Genomic DNA, 19122 nt, shown 5'->3' on the forward strand with positions numbered 1-19122 from the left:
GACCCGCATATCCAGTTAAACATTGATTTTGTGCCAGAAGCCCCTTTCCCACCAGGGCATCTATCTAATCCTCAGAACCACACAGATTTGGGTCCCACCTGAGCCTGGAGAAGGGAGGTTCAGGAGACAGTGGAGGAGGCTCTCCTCATCTGGAGAGCAGATCCAGGGACAGGGGCCTTCCAGAGACCTCCTAGTGGGGGGCTATCCCTGCTTTAGTCAGGTTCAGAGAGGCTATGTAGCCTGCCCAAGGTCACAGAGCTGGGCTCAGTTACATCCAGGTTCCGACTTCCAATGTCCTTTCCTCTCCCCCACCCCACAACAGCCTTCCCAGCCCAAAGGAAAGGAAGGGGAACTGCAGGAGGGAACCCAGGATAGGCTACCCATACCAACCCTTACATGCCCAGGATCCCGGTTGGCTGCCTTCAGCCTGGGTCAGAAAACAGAGACTGGAAAGAGATGCTGAGGGTGGCAGCCTCTCAGCATCCTACCTCATTAGGAGAAAGGCCTCCTTACCCTCCCCAAGGGTGAGGGTTCCAGAAGCTGGCACGGGGCTGCACGAACCAGAAGCCCTGACCCCCGTGCTGCCTGAAGAACAATGATCAGGCTGCCTCCCCACCTCCCACTCTACTCCTCATCCTCTCCTCACTGCCCTGCAAGCTGTGGGATTTCAACTTCTCTCCACCTGACACCACCGTCAAGAAAATACTCAAAAAAAAAAAATCTTTTTCACCTGACCTGTGGTGGTACAGCGGATAAAGCCTCGACCAGAAACACTGAGGTTGCCGGTTCGAAACCCTGGGCTAGCCTGGTCAAGGCACATATGAGAGCTGATGCTTTCTGCTCCTCCCCCCTCCTCTCTCTTCTCTGTAAAATGAATAAAATTTAAACTATATACTTAAAAAAAAAAAAGTCTCACTCAGTTCCATGGCTCTTCCAAAGGATTTATTGGTCGTATTTACATCTATTGCAAATAGTAAGGAGGCAGCAGGGACCCATCCCAGACCTCATCTCTGCTCCAGAATGTGGTGACCCAGGGACTCCACGGTATCCCTGTCCCCTGGGAGAGACCTGAGATAGAGATGAGATTCGTCTTGCCCCTTCTCTCAGGGTTTTGGACCCCCACCGCACCCCCTCACGGGGGTTCTGGGCTCAGGAGCCACCTCCTCAGCTCAAGGCACAAACACTGTGGTTAAGGGTAGGCAGGCAAGGCATAGGGTCACTCCTGGCAGGCACCAGCTAGCCCAGTCCATCTTCCCCTCCCTGGTCCTGACGTCTTTCTTGTCCTACTGGTCCCACACTGGGAAGGGCCTGGCTGGGTGAACACTTAAACCTCAGCCCAAGGCCCTTAACTCCTGGGCCATGGCCAACTCTCCTTAGAGGCTAGAGCACAAGCACCATGGGGTTCTGGACTGGGGCAGCTTCCCTGTCCTTGGGGACAGGAGCAGAGAGCACCCAGCAAGGGAGGTCTTGGCTACAGACTGGGGGGGGGGGGCAGGGCCAGTTTCCCTTCCCTTCCCGAGCTTCCCTGTGTGGACCCACAGAGCAAAGCTGGGGAGTAGAGGGCGCAGTGATGCTTTTCCAGTTCCTCCTCTTGCTTCCTACTGGCGAGAAGCAGCATCTCCCCAGCCATGAATGAAATGACATCCCCGGTGCCTCGGAAGTTCAGGAGCCTGGACTCCCACTCTGCCCTAACTGGCAGGCCATGTGGGTCACCTGAGCATGAGGCCTGAGGCTTGCATGTGGTGGCTTGCAAGGGGGCTTCCAGAGAAACAAGGGTGAGAGGCTGGACTACCAGAGGATGTCTACATACCCAGGCCTGGCCAGCTCCGACCTCAGCCTATGCCAAGAGGCGGATGACCCCATTGTCTGAGCCCAGCAGGAGGTGGCGTTTGGTGGGCAGCAAGGCTAGGCTGGTGAGCGTGCCACGGAAGTTCTCAGAGCTGAGCTTGGTGGTAGACTGGGAGGGTGGCTCAAGCAGGGAGCAGACACCGATCTTGTTGGCCACGGTGCCAGTGATAACCTCGCTGCCGTACAGGTCGAAGGTGTGGATAGGGTCGGATGCTGACTTGTAGTGGTGTGTGGGCTTCTGCTCCAGCTCCTTCCAGATGGTTAAGGAATGGTCAGAGGAGGAGCTGACCAGGACACTGCCCTCCACTGCCTGCTCAGGGAGAAAAGAGCCTTAGCAGGGCCTGGGTCTCTCATGTGCCCACCAAGCCCCAGGGTCTTCCCATATCCTCCCACACCATCTCCCAGGAAGACGGGGTGTCCTGAGCAGTTGACAGGCTGCCATCCTCCCACATTATGTTAATGTTAATATGAATGTATTCAAGTGTCATTAACCCAGTCATCACTATAGTTTGAGCACTTACTACGTTCAGGCATTGTGCGGACATGCCGCATTACCACATTTAATATTTGTAACAACTCCATGAGGTCAATGCTGTCATTGTTCCCATTGTATAGAGAAAAACTAAGGCTCAGAAAAGTTAAGTAATCATACCAACGTCACAGAACTAGTAAGTGGCATAGCCAGGATTAACACCCAGGCTGACCCCAGAGCCCTCCTGAAAAGTCAGGATTGGAAAGTCAGAATTTAGCCTTGGCCAGGTGGCTCAGTGGATGAGGTGTCATCCCAGCACACTGAGGTCGCAGATTCAATCCCCAGGCAAAGTACATAAAAATAGAACTAAGTGGAACAATGAGTTGATGCTTCTCCCTCTCTCTCAAATCAATGGGGGGGAAAAATTTTTTTAAGTCAGAATTGAGAGACATCGGGGAGCCTGGAAGGAGCCTGGGCAGCCCGCCCCCAGCAATGTCAGTTCACGTTCCCTGGCCTGGCCTCCACTCAGGACCAGGAGGAAATCCCAGCTTCCAGGAAAAATCCTCCCACAAGTAGTGCCCTTGTGCCTCCCCTCCGGTGCCTCCCCGAGCAGCTCCCTGAGCTCTGTGATTGAGAATGGGGAGGGGTGTTGGCAGCAGGATCCCCATGCCCAGTCTGCCCCTGCCCCCTACCAGAGCAGCCCAACATGGGGCATGGACTCTGTTCAGTGGTCTTGGGGCAGTAAACAGCTTCCCAGCTGAGCTTTATTTAACCTGAATTGGGTCACGGACGGGACCTGACCCCTGATCCTCCAAGCAAGACAAATATGGACAAGGGTTACTCATTAGAACATCTCCAGGGAGCAGCAGGGTTAGCTCGGCCCCCTGATGCTGCCCCCCATGGCCTGCCTCCTGCCAAAACCCCCGTAGTGAAGCTGGTTCCTGACCCTCCCTTACACTTGCCCTTGGACAGATATCAGGTAAATCAGCTTGAGCCCGTCCTGGGTGGGCCCTAAACAGAGGTGGGGATCTGGAGCAGTGAGGCGGGAAAGGGATCCTGGTCTGTCACCTTGATCTGCAGGATGTCCCCCTCATGGGCAGGCCAGCCACGCAGAACCAGTCCCGTACGGGTGTCCAGCAGCACCATGAAGCCCGAGGAGAAGCCAGCCACAACACTGCGGCCACTGGGACTAACAGCCAGGGAGCGGACGAGGCCAGGGTTCAGGCCACCACCCAGGCGGAACTCATGCTGCAAGCAGAGAGAATCAAGCTGAGGTACCTCTACCCACTCCTACCTGCTCCCTCTGGTCCTGCTTGCTCACCCCCCCTCCCCAGCCTACACAGCTGGAAGGCCCAAGCTTCTGTGCCCCAGTACAGGGGGTGGTGCAGGGAGAGCTTCCTGTGCCACAGGCCAGAGCACACCCCCAGGGTTTGCTGCTGTTGGCAATCTGCCTCCAAAGAGAAACTAGACCCTGGCCTTCTCTCTTCGGGACCTCTCCCTGCTGCCAGACACCCAGGGCTCAGGGAACTGAACACCCCTAACCTGCAGGCCAGGCTTCCTGCAGTCCACAAAGCGCAGGGTCGAGTCAGAACTGGCCATGGTAACACTGGTGTGGGGGGCAGGCATGACAGCCACAGCGGTCAAGGGGACCCGGCTGTCCGACGGCTCTACCACGCGAAGGGTCTTCCCTGCAAAGGAAAGGTGCAGTGGATCTGGGGTCCCAGCAGCTGATGGCAGAGCCCTGATTCCTATTATCCTCCACCTGCTTCCCATATTCCAGGGGATTTCAGAAAATGCTAGATGTTTCTTGACCCTCCTACCTTCCTGCTTTCATTGCCAGGCCAGACTCCCATCCCCAAAGCAACCTCCTTTCTTCACACAGCACTTCCTGACCAAATGCTACCTCCCCATCTACTCCAACCCAACTTTTAACTTTATTTCTCTCTACGATGATGCCAAAAAATAATCGAGCAACCATTTATCAAACATGTACTAAAACCAACATTGTAAGCCAAACATGTGTTAAGCTGAACTACTGTTCTTATTCCCACTTGACAGATGGAAAAGCTGATGCTTATTGGCCCATGCCTAGCTCAGTTGGTTAAAGCATTGTCTCGATATGCCAAGGTTGCAGGTTCAAACCCCAGTCAGGGCACATACAAGAATCAAACAATGAATGCATAAATTGGAACAACACATCAGTGTTTCTCTTTCTCTCTCTAAAATCAACTTTAAAAAAGAACTAAAACTTTAAAAAAAAAGCCCAAAAGTTATTTTTAAAAAAGAAAAACTAATGCTTGCAGCAGTGAAGTTACTTGTTCAAGCTGACTCAGCAATTAAGTGGTCAGGACCAATTCAAACTAAGGTCTAATGGATTCTTTTTTTTTTTTTTTCTTTTTGGCTACAGAGAGAGATAGAGAGAGGGACAGATAGAGACAGACAGACAGGAAGGGAGAGAGATGAGAAGCATCAATTCTTCATTGCTGCACCTTAGTTGTTCATTAATTGCTTTCTCATACATACTTGACAGGGGGTGGGGGGCAGAGGGCTATAGCAGAGCGAGTGATCCCTTGCTCAAGCCAGCAATCTTGGGCTCAAGTCAGTGACCATGGGGTCATGCTGATGATCCCACGCTCAAGCCAGCGACCCCACATTCAAGCTGGTGAGCCCGCGCTCAAGCCGGTGACCTCAGGGTTTCAAACCTGGGTCCTCCACATCCCAGTCTGACGCTCTATGCACTGTGCCACGGCCTGGTCAGGCAAATGGATTCTAAGTCCTAACTGCTCCTCCCTGGGTCACCCAAAACTACACCCATTAACCCCAACCATCCCAGCCTTGGGCCCATCCCCAGAGGCCTAGTGGGAAACAGAGTGGCAGCAGAACATGCCTCATCTGGGCCCGCTCACCTGTGAAGGGGTCCCAGACGTGCACAGCCCCATCACAGCTCACCACATACTGTGGGGCTTCAAGCTGACCCACAAAAAAGACACTCTTGCGGTGCTGGCCATAGATGAGGCGTGGAGCTGTCTCACTGGTACCATCCCCAGAGTTGTAGAGTGGCCAGAGGCGCACAGTGCGGTCCTTGCTCCCACTTAGGAAGAAGTCCTCACTGCTCAGGGGTGCCACACACTTGACAGCCCCCGAGTGGCCCGGGAAGCTCTGCAGGCGGATCTGATGGAAATGAAAGTGAGCGTCCTGCTGGCTCACGCCAATCTCGTACTGCCAGTACGCCAGCCAGTTCCCACTCAGCCCGTGCGCACTCCGTGGCAGCTCCCGCTTCAGCGCATTGTCCTCGCTTTCGATGCCAAGGCCCCCACTGCCCACCCCAGAGACAGGGCCCAGCGGGCCAGCATGCTCCAGCTGAGAGTCGTCAGGGATCTGGATGCGGTTCCCAACTAGGACACTCCCAAAGGTCCCCGAGTGGCTGTCATCCTGGGGGCGGCTCCCACCCTGGGGGTCCGACTCAAGGCTGGTGCTGGGCACAGTGGGCTCCACACTGGCAGGACTGGAACTGCTAGGGCTGATGCTCTCCAAATACAGCCCTGCCAGCTCCCCCACCAGCTCATGGTTAGGGATGATTTTCTGGATGATGTCACCTGGATGGGAATGGAAGCAGTCCTAAGATTAAAGAAGGTAACAGGTGGCTGCCACCACCCACCCAAGGGCTTGGTAACCATGGAAGACAGGGCAGGTACTAGTTTCTGCAACTTTGAGAAAGTGACTCTTCATTTCTGAGCCTCGCCTGACCTGTGGTGGCACAGTGGATAAAGCATCGACCTGGAACACTGAGGTGGCTGGTTCGAAACCCCCAAGCTTTCCTGGTCAAGACACATATGGGAGTTGATGCTTCCTGCTCCTCCCCCCTTCTCTCTCCCTCTCTTTCTCTATCTCTCTCTCTAAAAATAAATAAAAAAAAATCTAAAAGAAAAAAAAAATTTCTGAGCTTCACTTGGCTCCCCGGGGAAAATGTGGACTCATTCATTCACTATGCACACATCAGCATCTTCTACATGTGCTGGCCACCATGCTGGGCATCAGAACTAGAAGAGTGAACAAGACAGATCATGCTCTCCCTTCCAGAGCTTAGATTTTAGTTGAGGGATGACAACTGACCTGACCACAGGGCTGTTCATCCTATTTAGGGAGATAACCCCTGTCGGCACTCAGTACTGTGTCTGGTCTGTACCATATAGTAAGCTATGTAAACAGTGGGTTTCTCATTCCATTCAGAAAGCTCCTAGAGATGTCATCATGACAGCCAGACTCCCCAACTTACCCAGGAAGACACTAGGCCACTACTGTGCCTCCTTGCTGGCTAACATTCAGTCCCTATTATTATGTCACCTTGGGACTCAAAGCCTGAGGCCAAATTCCTTTGCTCTGATCCAGGTAACTACGCTTAAATACCACTACTGATTCTGAGGGCAGGGGGAGCATGGGATCCTCCCAGGGGAAGAGACATAGCCACAGAGGTTGTGTGAGGGAAGGTGAGGGGGCAGTACCCAACAGGCAGGAAAAGGGCACGTAGATTGTGTACGCCATCTCCAAGGTGAACACCTTCTGCAGCTCATCCAGCAGGGTGGGGTCCACCAGCCGCTGCTGCCCATCAGAGAAGGCCACCTCTGGCAACTGGCTCTCACTGCGGCCCACAGAGTCCAGCTTCAGATCCTGGGGGAAGGAAGCCCAGATAGTCAGCGGAGTCCACGGCCCATATCCAGCCCACCCCAGCCAGGTAGATCTACCCCACCTGGTGTTGAAGTTCACGCAGCTGAGAGAAGACTTGAAAGAATGTGGCCACGGGCTCACTCAGGTGCTGCTGGACCATCTCCTGTCCAATGCGCAGGCAGATGAGGGCAATGAGGCTGATGGTTTTCATACACAGGACAGTCCGGGCCTGGGCTCCACTTGGGAACCTGGAAAGAACTCATAAGCTACAGCCCCCAACACTGTGGAACTCCCCCAGAATCTATCAAAAGCTGTAAGTGAAAGGAGCTACAAGACCAATTGGTCCAAACCAGATGAGGAGCCTGACCAGGCGGTGGTGCAGTGGATAGAGCGTCGGACTGGGATGCGGAGGACCCAGGTTCGAGACCCCGAGGTCGCCAGCTTGAGCACGGGCTCATCTGGTTTGAGCAAAGCTCACCAGCTTGGACCCAAGGTCACTGGCTCCAGCAAGGGGTTACTCGGTCTGCTGAAGACCCACGGTCAAGGCACATATGAGAGCAATCAATGAACAACTAAGGTGTCACAACGAAAAACTAATGATTGATGCTTCTCATCTCTCTCTGTTCCTGTCTGTCTGTCCCTATCTATCCCCCTCTCTCTCTCTGTAAAAAAAAATAATAATAATAAAAAATAACAAACCAGCCTGACCAGGTGGTGGCGCAGTGGATAGAGCATGGGACTGGGATGCGGAAGGACCCAGGTTCGAGACCCCGAGGTCGCCAGCTTGAGCGCGGGCTCATCTGGCTTGAGCAAAGAGCTCACCAGCTTGGACCCAAGGTCGCTGGCTCCTGCAAGGGGTTACTCGGTCTGCTGAAGGCCCACGGTCAAGGCACATGTGAGAAAGCAATCAATGAACAACTAAGAAGTCGCAACGCGCAACGAGAAACTGATGATTGATGCTTCTCATCTCTCTCCGTTCCTGTCTGTCTGTCCCTGTCTATCTCTACCTCTGTAAAAAAAAAAAAAAAAAAAAAAAAAAAAAACAAAAAAAAAAAAAAAAAAAAAAAAAAAAAAAAAAAAAATAACAAACCAGAAAATAACCAGATGAGGAAACTGAGTCAGAGAAAAGTGTGGCTGTGGCTTGCTCAAGGTCCCATAGCCGGGATCGGAATCAAAAGTCTCAACACCCAGCCCAGTGTCATTGGACTCTCCCAAGCTTCCCAGTACCTATCCCTATAGTCCCCTCAGCTGGGATGCTTCCCCTACAGAATGTGGCAGGAGCCTACCCTGTGACAAGGGAAGTAAGGAAGCTGAGCACGGGCAGCAAGACCTCGTGGCTGATACGGGGCAGGATGTCCATGAGGGTGGTGTCTGAGAGGTACACGATGATCTTCTGGGTCAATGTCACCGCTGCCAGCAGCCCAGCCTCCTTGCGGCTGTTCAGTCGACTGGGGCTTGAGGTGTTACTTGGGGCAACCTAGGGTCACAGAGTTGATGAGGGCCAGGATGCCCCCCAGACTTCCCAGAACCCCCAGAGATCCAAGGTCAGCCCTCAGTCTCCTCAGACCCCCAGTCCCTAGCCTGCCAAATCAGGGACTGACCAGGTAGCTGATGTAGGGCAGATACTGGTAGGTGAGGACAGGCTCCCCATATAAATGGGCAATGTGGAGAAGGCAGCTGAGCACGGGCCCCGAAACTACATCACCCAGGACGGGTCTCTTCTGGTAGATGTTGCCAGCACTCAGCGGGGGACTCTCACCACTGTTCACCGTGAACTGCTGCTGAGTAGACCCTGCCAAAAAAGGGCCAGAAGCCTGACCTGTGGTGGCGCAGTGGATCAGGTGTCGACCTGGAACTGCTGAGGTCGCCGGTTCGAATCCCTGGGCTTGCCTGGTCAAGGCACATATGGGAGTTGATGCTTCCTGTTCCTCCCCCCCTCCTCTAAAATGAATAAATAGAAATTTAAAAAAAATAAAAAAAATAGGGCCAGAAGCCTTGAGTGCTAGCAGAGGGCAGGAGAGCAGCCAGCCCTCCAGGGTTTGTATTACCCACTCCCACTCACTTTAGCCTGGAATCTGCCCCATACCCTACCTAAGGTAGGGAGGAGCTTACAGACTGGGACCCATGACCTGATGGGAGGTGGTCTGTAACGGGAGTGGGAAAGGTTCCCTAGAGGGGGCTGAAAACGGGCAGCGGGCCTGGGAGACGTTTCACATCCAGTACTGACCACAGGCCTTACCGACGTAACACGATGTCAGCAGGCGGAGCAGGTTGCGGGCCACGTGGCGAGAGGCCACTGTTGGGCCAAGCTTGGTGGACAGCCAGCGGACCATCTTGCAGGCTGTATCTGTAGGACAAGAGCAGACCCTGAGTTCATCAGATAATGGAGGCTCATCACTCCTCCAACTCCACCCCATGGCACTCCACCTAGCCAACTCTGGCTACAACTGCCAAGGAGCCCAGCCTGAGTCAGGTTGCCCCACACCTCAGCAGTGCAGAGGTGGCCTGCGGGACTCTGGCTTTGGGGCTACTCCAGGATATCTTTTTTTTTTTTTCTTTTTTCTTTTGTATTTTTCTGAAGCTGGAAATGGGGAGGCAGTCAGACAGACTCCCGCATGCGCCCGATTGGGATCCACCCAGCACGCCCACCAGGGGGCGATGCTCTGCCCATCTGGGGTGTTGCTCTGTCGCCCGGGGCAGAGGCCAAGGAGCCATCTCCAGCGCCCAGGCCATCTTTGCTCCAATGGAGCCTCGGCTGCGGGAGGGGAAGAGAGAGACAGAGAGGAAGGAGAGGGGGAGGGGTGGAGAAGCAGATAGGTGCCTCTCCTGTATGCCCTGGCTGGGAATCGAACCCGGGACTTCTGCACGCCAGGCCGACGCTCTACTGCTGAGCCAACCGGCCAGGGCCACCAGGTTACCTTTTCAGTGAATCTTCTGAATAAAGCCCTGCCTGAACCCTGGTTACCCCTCCCCCCACCCCGCCAGCCTGCGCTCCCTTCTCTTCTCTCCATTCTCTCAGTCTAACCATGCTGGCCTTTCACTGATTCTTTGATGGAACCTTGACAGCCCTTTGAACTTTGCCAATGCTGTTCCCTCTGCATGATATGCTCTTCCCAGTGCAGACCCTGATATTTTTGCCTAGCTACCTCCTACTTATTGGACATCAACTGGCCTACTTTCAGGAAGTCTTCTCTTAACTTCTGAAACTGAGATCTAAGCCTTGTAGCACCCAGCTATATACTATAAAGTATCATAACTGTGGTTAAATAAGATTGTCTATAGCATGCCTGACCAGGCGGTGGCACAGTGGATAGCGCGTTGGACTTGAATGTGGAGGACCCAGGTTCAAGAACCCGAGGTCGTTGGATTGAGCATGGGGTCACTCGGTCTGCTATAGCACCCCCCCCGCCCCCCCCGGTCAAGGCACATATAAGAAAGCAATCAATGAACAACCAAGGTGCCTCAACAAAGAATTGATGCTTATCTCTCTCTCTTCCTGTCTGTCTGTCCCTCTCTTTGTCTCTGTCACAAAGAAAAAAAAAGAAAGAAAATTGTCTATAACATGGCATCTCCTCTGCTAGATGTGAGCTCCCGGAGGGCAGGCCCTTATCTATGTTAGGTGTAGATCTACTTGACCCACTGCTTGGCACAGAGTAGATGCTCAGCAAATGTTAAGTGAAAACAAGACTGTTTGGCCTACACCTCCCTCAGGCCTAAGTACTCACCAAGAAGGATCTTCTGTTCTTGGCCCTCCGATTGCTCAGTCAGCGGCTCCTCTTCTTCCTCCTCGTCTGCCCCACCAGCACTGGCCACAGCCGTATCCATGGAAAGCACCGTGTTGGAGAGAGTGAGTTCAGATGCCCCAGTGACTTCATCTTGCTCCCCTTCCTCCACTTCCAACACCACACAGCCTTCCTCTTCCTCTTCTTCCTCTTCTTCGCCTTCACTTTGCTTCAAGTCCTGGCTGCTGTCACCTGACCTGAGGCTGCTCTTGTCCATAGGGGCACCCCCCTCATCTGCTGCCCGCTCCTCGCCCAGGGAGTTCTCACTGGCACTGCTCTTGTCACTCAGCTGGCCCAGGCTCACAGCCTCTGCCTCCTGGGGTTGTGGGGACTCAGCCACATAGAGCCCAGCTTGGAAGTCCTCTGTCTCGGACAGTTCTGCCTGGTCATGGAAGCTGACACCAGACGTGTAATCTGGGAGCCCCAGACCTGAAGAGCCAGGCTCCCCATCCATCTGAATCTCCTCCCCAAAGGCACAAGAGCTGGGCCTGGCCCCAGGGAGCCCACTTTCTTCATCCTCGGCAGCCCCTGCCAGGCCCTTGCTTTCCTCCTGGGAGGCCTCCACACCAGCCAGCACCTGTAGGACATGGGGCAGCAGGTGGACAAGGAAGGCCTGCAGGCCCAGTCGCACGATCAGCTGCGCCACAAAGCAGTCAGTGTACAGGTAGAAGCGACCATGGAGCCGGCAGGGGCTCTCATAGGCACCAATGAGAGGCTTCAGTAGGTATTTATTAGCATTTTTGGGGCCAAGTGCCTTGGCAACAGGTTCAAACAGGTACCAGGCTGTATACACAGCCGTGTGCTCCTCAGACATGAGTGACAGCACGAAAGGCAGAAGGATCTCCAGGCCCTCGGGGGTGATGTCACTCAGGACTGCACCCAGTTGCTGCCACAAAGCAAAGACCAACTCCCGCCCTTGAGCCTCATCTTCCACATGCCTCTCCTGGTACAGGAGGATGAACCTGTGCAGCGCAGGGAAGTACGGAGGGAAGGGAATTACAGCACTGAAGGGGCTGAGGAGTTGAGCTGGGGAGGGTGGAGGCAACCCCTGGGAAACAGGTCTGTATTCAAACAGCGGGCTTAACTTGCCCCTCCCCGCTACCACGGGGCCTTCAGGTCCACTCAGCTGCAGGAGCATGTCTAGCACTGGCTGCAGAGACACAGGGACTTCCTTGGGATGGCGTGTGAAGAGTCCCCGAACAGCCTCAAAGCGTATCCACAAAGGCGCATCAGGCTGCAGTGTTCGGACCCTGGTGGCATATACCATCTCAGCCAATAGGACACCCAGCGCCTGCATGTCCCGATGGAAGAGGTCCTGCAACTGCACAGGTGGCCGAACCTGGGGCTGCTCAGGCACCTCCAAATAGCCCCCTAGGCCTTTGGTCAGGAAGTTGCCTAGTTTCTCTAGCTCTTCCAGAGCCTGCACAGGATTGAAGCCCTCTGGAAGAAGAATCTTCCCTTCCTCACCTTCCCCAGGGTCTACCCCAGCAACTTTGTTCCTGCGGCCTGGTCGAGAGCCTGAGGCCATTGAAAAAGACAGGAGGCCTTGGGGGACTTGACTGGAGGAGGAAGAAGAGGAGGAGGAGGGGCCTAGCTGGTCACCTGCTTTCCCAGCAAGGGTGATGGAATCCAGAGCCTCTGTGGCCTGCTCCAAGTCATCTTCTCCTGCCACAGGCCTGTCTCTGGCCCAGCCAGCCTCACAGGGAGTAGCTTCCAAAACCAACCTGCCCACCCCATTTGTAAGCTGCCCTGGGAAGTCCTCTCGGCCTGTGCTCTCCTGGATGGTCTGGAACAACAGCCTAGGGATGAGCGGAGGCTCAGGGGCAAGGGCAGGAGTCCCAGCCAGGCGCTGGGGGTGTGGCTGATCAAAGAGCTGTACCACACCATAGCTGGTCAGGTGTGTGTGGGCATCCACCAGGTGCAGACACACATTCTTCTCCTTTACAGCTTCCTTGCCCTGGAGTTTGTAGCCGAAGGTGAGGTCGATCCAGTGGTGCAGGTCCTGGGATACCTCACGGCTCTCTAACAGCACCCGGTGGGCAGCCACAAACTCCTGGCTGGAGCCACACCAGGCCGGCACATCCAGGTCAGGCATGTCAGGGTGAATAGAGCAGAAGATAGAGGGATCAGTGTAAAATTCAGGGATACACTCGTCGGGCGTCCAACTCTGCATACGCTCCATGCTGGAAGGATACTCATGGGGTTCCCATTGAGCCCGCACATGTCCACAAAGCACTGACCGGGGTGTGCGTCGAGCCTTGTACACATAGTATGTGATATCAGAGAGCACATCTGAGATGTGATGAGGAACGTGGGGTGGCTCCCCACCACCTGTACCACCTGCTACAAATGCCTGCCGTGTCATCTCATATGTGAAATCCAGCTGCTTATCCCCCTTGTTGAGGCGGAACTTGGACTTGCGGAGGTCTCGGAAGCACCCATGGGGTGTGGTGAAGTCCACCACCCAGGGCAACACTGGGTGGTAGTTAGGATCCCCCTGCCGCCGACCTGCCAATCGATTCAGCTGCATGAGGTAGTGGAAGTTGCTGATGCGGCCATGGACCCAGTCTAGCACAAGGCCCCTAAGTTCTTCCTGGCAGGTAGGACACCCAAGTCCCCCTCCTCCTTCTTTTTTACAATCAATGCCTGCTCTGTCCCTTGCTGCAAGTGTCTCCTCGTTCTCATCCTCCTCCAGCCTCTCATAAGCACTCAGGTCCAGCCGGAGCTCGCTGCAAAGTTTCTCATCCACAGCGATGTGGTGCAAAGATAGGGACCCACAGGCCAGTCCCTGGCTGTGACAGGCATCCATGGCCCTCAGCACACGGAACAGAATGAAGAGCACTTTGGCTTGGCTGTTGGTCAGCTTAGCAGGGCTGAAGGTAACCACATCATGCAGTGTGAACGGCACATAAGAGTGCACCACATATAGCATCTCCAGCGACTCCAGCAAGGCCTCAGCTCTCAAAAGACTAGGACAGGACAGGCTGCCCCGAGGGGGACTGGGGCCATCTCTGGCATATGATGGGCATTGGGTATTTTCACCCACTGGCAGGAAAGAACAACCATAGACCCTCTGCAGAGCTTGTCTTACTGAGTCCAGTGCAGGGACTGCTGAGGGGGCAGGGCTCTGACTATAGGGTTGCCCATAAGTATGATAAGCATGGCGCCACTGGTTGCGATAATTCTGGGCAGCCACGTCCTGCATAAAGCGATTGAGGGTCTCAGGGCTGCAGGACCCCTCCTCAAAGGCCAGGCCGCAGACCAGCGGGTAGGACAGTCTCCGTTTCCGCAGCCCGTGCACCTCTATTCGCGTCCATCCTGGGGGCAGCCTCTGCACAGATCGTTGCAGGAGAGTCCTGACTTCCGCTTCGCCCAGGCCCTCTGGCCGGGGGCACGGTCCCAGGGGCAGCCGGCGTTCGCGAAGGTTGGCCAGCCAGCGCGCGGGCACTAGGGCCACCACGTGGTTGCCCCCCGAGGCTGGAGCCAGCTGCCGGGCATCAATGTTCAGGTCCCTCTCTACGCTCTGGACCAGCTCCTCCATGTCTGGGCTTGAGGGCGAGGACCAGCCCTCGACCCCGGAGGTACGAGTGACTTCCCGTCCCCTGTTCCCCGGGGCCATCCCTTTCTGGCCGTCTGGGGGCAACGAGGGGTTGAGGCCGGCCACGGCCCTCCTCGCAACAGCTTCCAGGGTGCCAGACCTGCTGGGTAGGGATGCACCAGGGACAAGGGCAAAAGCGGAGGCGGACAGGTGGGAAACAAAAGCAGGGGGCGGAGGCACCCTTACCCCTTCGCAGGATCCTCCGCTCCTGGAACGGAAGGGCGGGCTCCAAGGGATGCCAGCGCCTGGTTGCACCGTGACCGGTCAGCTGACGCGGATCACGTGATCTCCCTGCAAGGAAACAACCGCACGTGGCTCGAAAGGGCGGGGCGGGGCGGGGCGGAGTGGGCCCCACCTACCGCTAGTCCACTGCCCCGCGGAGTTGATCGCCCTCCGGCCTCAAGCTCTGCTCAGGGCTGCTGGCCACTTTGCTCCCTCTGGAGCTGGAAGAGGCCCCAGTCAGTCCCACCAATGCAGAGGAGGAGGGTTGCTAAACCGTCTACGAAATTTGCCCTCTCGTCCCTGCTTCCTCCTGCAGCTCCAGAACACAGATCTAGAGGATGCTTTTCCCAGAGAACCCAGCCTTTAGGAAGATGATCCATCGTCTCACCCGGTTTTCTGATAAGGAATTTGAGGCTGAGCTGGGACTTTTACTACACTTGATCTTAGCTAAAGGCCAAAAAGCGATGAGCTGGGACTTTTTTTTTTTTATTTAATTTTTTTTTAATTTATTCATTTTTAGAGAGGAGAGAGAAAGACAGAGAGGGAGAGAGAGGAGAGGCCGAGAGAGAGAGAGAAGGGGGAGGAGCTGGAAACATCAACTCCCATATGTGCCTTGACCAGGCAAGCCCAGGGTTTCGAACCGGCGACCTCAGCATTTCCAGGTCGGTGCTTTATCCACTGCGCCACCACAGGTCAGGCGAGCTGGGACTTTTAACATCAAGTCCCTTCAACGCTTCCATGCCAGCTTCCAAAAGAAGGAGCTTTTAATTTTCTAAAACATGTCTTCAGTAATATTCCATTTGGCCTCACAGGGAGGACTGTTATTGCTGTTTATATTTTACAGTGATAACTAAGAGCCCTCCAAGAGGTTTGTCCTGGTGGCAGAATAAAGACTTAGAAGCTGTTGCACAGGAGTCTTCCCAACTGGGTGAGAGGTGGCCCAGGCCCAGAGGCCTGGGGTTCTTGGTAGGAAATATCCCCAAGACTTCCTGTTGCAGATCAGCTCTGCAGTGCCACAGAGCCTACTTGCAATGGCAGAGCCTTGCAGAAGCCACAGTGGGTGGGGGGAGGGTGCAGCATAGGATAGTGAGTGAAAACCAGATTACTGGCACCAAAATCACATGATTCCTTCAAGGGTCTCAGTTCTGACTCATTGCTGGACAGATAGGCCATTGTCTACAGTGAAACCACTGGCTGTTTTTTGAGTCTCACTTCTAGAAAGAGAGTAGAATAGCTTGGTTACAGGTTAGGGGTTCCAAAAAGGCACTTAAAAAAACACTCAAGTCCAAATTAGGGAGGAGACAGGAATGTCTTGGCCATGATCTGATTCCATCTGTATCCTCTTTCTTGAAGAGGCAGCTGGAACACTTGATATAGACATCGGTCGTAAGTAATAACTTAAAACCGCCATTTATCAAGCATTAATTAGGATCCAGGCACCATGCTAGGCACCACACATACTTTGTTTTGTTTAATCCTCACCATAACATTTTTTAAAAAGATTTTTGTATTGATTTTTACAGAGAGAAGGGGAGAGGAGTGAGAAGTATCAACTCATTGAGTTGTTTATTGCTTGTTGCTTGTCATATGTGCCTTGATCAGGCAAGCCCAGGGTTTTGAACTGGCGACCTCAGCATTCCAGGTCCAATGCTTTATCTACTGTGCCACTACAGGACAAGCTCACCACACTTTTTTTTTTTTTTTTTTTTGTATACGACAGAGAGAGAGAGAGAGAGAGAAAGGGAGGAAGAGAAAGAGATGAGAAGCATCAACTTGTAGTTGTGTCACTTCAATTGTTCATTGATAGCTTCTTATACGTTTCTTGACAGGGGGGCTCCAGTTGAGCCAGTAACTTTGGGCTTCAAGCCAGCAACCTTTGGGCTCAAACCAGAGACCATGGGATCATGTCGATGATCCCACGCTCAAGCCGGGTGAGCCCATGCTCAAGCCAGCGACCTTGGGACCTGGGACCTCAGCATCCCAGGTTGACGTTCTATCCACTGCACCACCACCAGTCAGGCACACCACTACCTTTTTTTTTTTTTTTTTTTTTACAGAGACAGAGAGTCAGAGAGAGGGATAGACAGGGACAGACAGATAGGAACGAAGAGAGATGAGAAGCATCAATCACCTGTTTTTCGTTGCGACACCTTAGTTGTTCATTGATTGCTTTCTCATATGTGCCTTGACCGCGGGCCTTCAGCAGACCGAGTAACCCTGTGCTCGAGCCAGCGACCTTGGGTCCAAGCTGGTGAGCTTTTGTTCAAACCAGATGAGCCCGCGCTCAAGCTGGCGACCCGGGTCGCCCACATCCCAGTCCGACGTTCTATCCACTGCGCCACTTCCTGGTCAGGCACCACCACCACTTTTTTTTTTTTATTTTAATTTTTGTATTTTTCTGAAGCTGGAAACAGGGAGAGACAGTCAGACAGACTCCTGCATGTGCCTGACCGGGATCCATCCGGCACGCCCACCAGGGGCGACGCTCTGCCCCTTCAGGACCTCGCTCTGCCTCAGCCAGAGCCACTCCAGCGCCTGGGGCAGAGGCTAAGGAGCCATCCCCAGCGCCCGGGCCATCTTTGCTCCAATGGAGCCTTGGCTGCGGGAGGGGAAGAGAGAGACAGAGAGGAAGGAGATGGTGGGGGTGGAGAAGCAAATGGGCGCCTCTCCTATGTGCCCTGGCCGGGAATTGAACCCGGGTCCCCTGCACGCCAGGCCGACACTCTACGGCTGAGCCAACCGGCCAGGGCCACCACCACATTTTTATGAAGAAATTTTTATACCCATTTTAGGATGAGGAAAATGACTACTTTAAGTAACTTGCCCAAGGTCTCATAGATAAGAACTGGTAGAGCCAAGATTCAAACTCCGGTCTTTCTTTTTCTAAAACCAATGTTCTCTGTACTCCTTGGCCATTGCACTGTTGTTTTTTCTAGCTGGGAAATTAGCTGTTCCTTGACAATCAATCTCGCATCCCCAGCTTTGGTCTGAGTACCTGAGACTAGACTAGAGGATGGGTTTTGATGGTCAGAAGGTAGTGCCTGCTTCTTAGTTCCAATAAAATTGGGTCCACACTGTCTTTGCTCTGGTCTTAGTCTCCCTAGACTGCGCAGGCACTACTTTTTCTTTCTGCAAGTCTGTGTGTGCCTTGCCCTCTAGTGGTTTTGGCTTGCAATGCAACAAATGACCTTCAGTGTAACTAACCTTACTCAGAATTTTTTTATTTTAATTATTCCATAAGATTTTTCCTTTTAATTTTCACTTAAAATATGTCTTTTCAATTCAAGAATATAGAATGGAATATTCAAAACATTTGGAGGTAGCTCAAATTCTAAAATAAATGGAACTGTTCTAGGAATACTCTGAATCTGCCAAACAGTGCAAAGAACTGATTAGATTTTCTTTTAATTTTATTATTGATTAATTTTAGAGAGAAAGGAAGGGAGAGAGAAAAAGAGAAACATTGATTTGTTGTCCCCCTTATTTATGCATTTATTGGTTGATTCTTGTATGTGCCCTGATTGGGGATCAAACCTGCAACTTTGGTGTATCTAACCAACTGAACTACTCGGCTACGTAAACTGATTAGGATTAATGAATTGTACAGGGCTGGATCAACTTTGGCTGCCAAGAGATGGAATCCAATCAGAATTCTTTCCTTCCTTTGAATGAGAAAGTCCTTGCAATGGTAGGCACTGGTGCACTAAGACTTTTGGGGCGACACCTCTAATCTGGGCCCTAAAACAGTGGTTTTCAAACTTCATGATGTAATTATGACTCAGTAGTCTCAGATGAGACCCAGGAATCTGAATTTTCTACACGCACTCCAATAATTCTAATGCAGGCAATCTGTGGACCACATCTTGAGATATAATGCTCTGTAGCAGATTTATTCCCCAATTTCCCTGGAATAGCAACCAAAGCACCCTTGGGTTTTGGAGAATCTGGGACCGAATTAGCCACTCCCCTTTGCCAACCTCAATATTGAGTTTCCGGGAGGTCATGGCTCAGATAGTCAGGGAGGCAGGTGGCAGCTGCCTTGGCAGTCAGCCCATGCTGAGTTAGGTTAGCCTTTGCTGATCTGGCAGAGAGAAAAGTGAAGGAAGCTAATGTTTAGTGTACCAACTGTGGGCCAGTGGGTCTGGTACTGTGCTAGGTATTTTCGAATATAATCTCCCCCCCACCCGAAGCTGGAAACGGGGAGAGACAATCAGACTCCCGCATGCGCCCGATGGGATCCACCCGGCACGCCCACCAGGGGGCGACGCTCTGCCCACCAGGGGGCGTCGCTCTGTTGCGACCAGAGCCACTCTAGCGCCTGGGGCAGAGGCCAAGGAGCCATCCCCAGTGCCCGGGCCATCTTTGCTCCAGTGGAGCCTCAGCTGCGGGAGGGGAAGAGAGAGACAGAGAGGAAGGAGAGGGGGAGGGGTGGAGAAGCAGATGGGCGCTTCTCCTGTGTGCCCTGGCCGGGAATCGAACCCGGAACTTCTGCACGCCAGGCCGACGCTCTACCACTGAGCCAACCGGCCAGGGCC

At 53.6% G+C, this 19122-nt stretch overlaps 2 protein-coding genes and 1 long non-coding RNA gene across 3 annotated transcripts in view; 1 reads left to right on the forward strand and 2 right to left on the reverse strand.

Annotated features, from left to right (window-relative positions):
• The window catches only part of SERPINF2 (serpin family F member 2), a 222795-nt gene that overhangs the window by 8249 nt on the left and 195424 nt on the right, over positions 1-19122 (reverse strand). The gene's annotated exons all lie outside the window — the stretch shown is intronic.
• Positions 926-14614, reverse strand: WDR81 (WD repeat domain 81). Its single transcript, XM_066263066.1, has 10 exons — positions 10711-14614; positions 9225-9332; positions 8587-8777; positions 8272-8462; positions 7068-7233; positions 6823-6988; positions 5227-5916; positions 3863-4008; positions 3389-3568; positions 926-2158 (listed from the first exon to the last, which is right to left on the reverse strand). The coding sequence occupies exons 1-10, from the start codon at positions 14384-14386 to the stop codon at positions 1838-1840; spliced, it is 5835 nt and encodes a 1944-aa protein (XP_066119163.1). The 5' UTR covers positions 14387-14614; the 3' UTR covers positions 926-1837.
• Positions 3085-5545, forward strand: LOC136326718 (uncharacterized). Its single transcript, XR_010729506.1, has 3 exons — positions 3085-3299; positions 3421-3594; positions 5417-5545. It is a non-coding gene; the product is annotated as an uncharacterized lncRNA (long non-coding RNA).

The sequence above is a fragment of the Saccopteryx bilineata genome, chromosome 2 (assembly GCF_036850765.1).
Source record: "Saccopteryx bilineata isolate mSacBil1 chromosome 2, mSacBil1_pri_phased_curated, whole genome shotgun sequence".
Taxonomy (NCBI): domain Eukaryota; kingdom Metazoa; phylum Chordata; class Mammalia; order Chiroptera; family Emballonuridae; genus Saccopteryx; species Saccopteryx bilineata.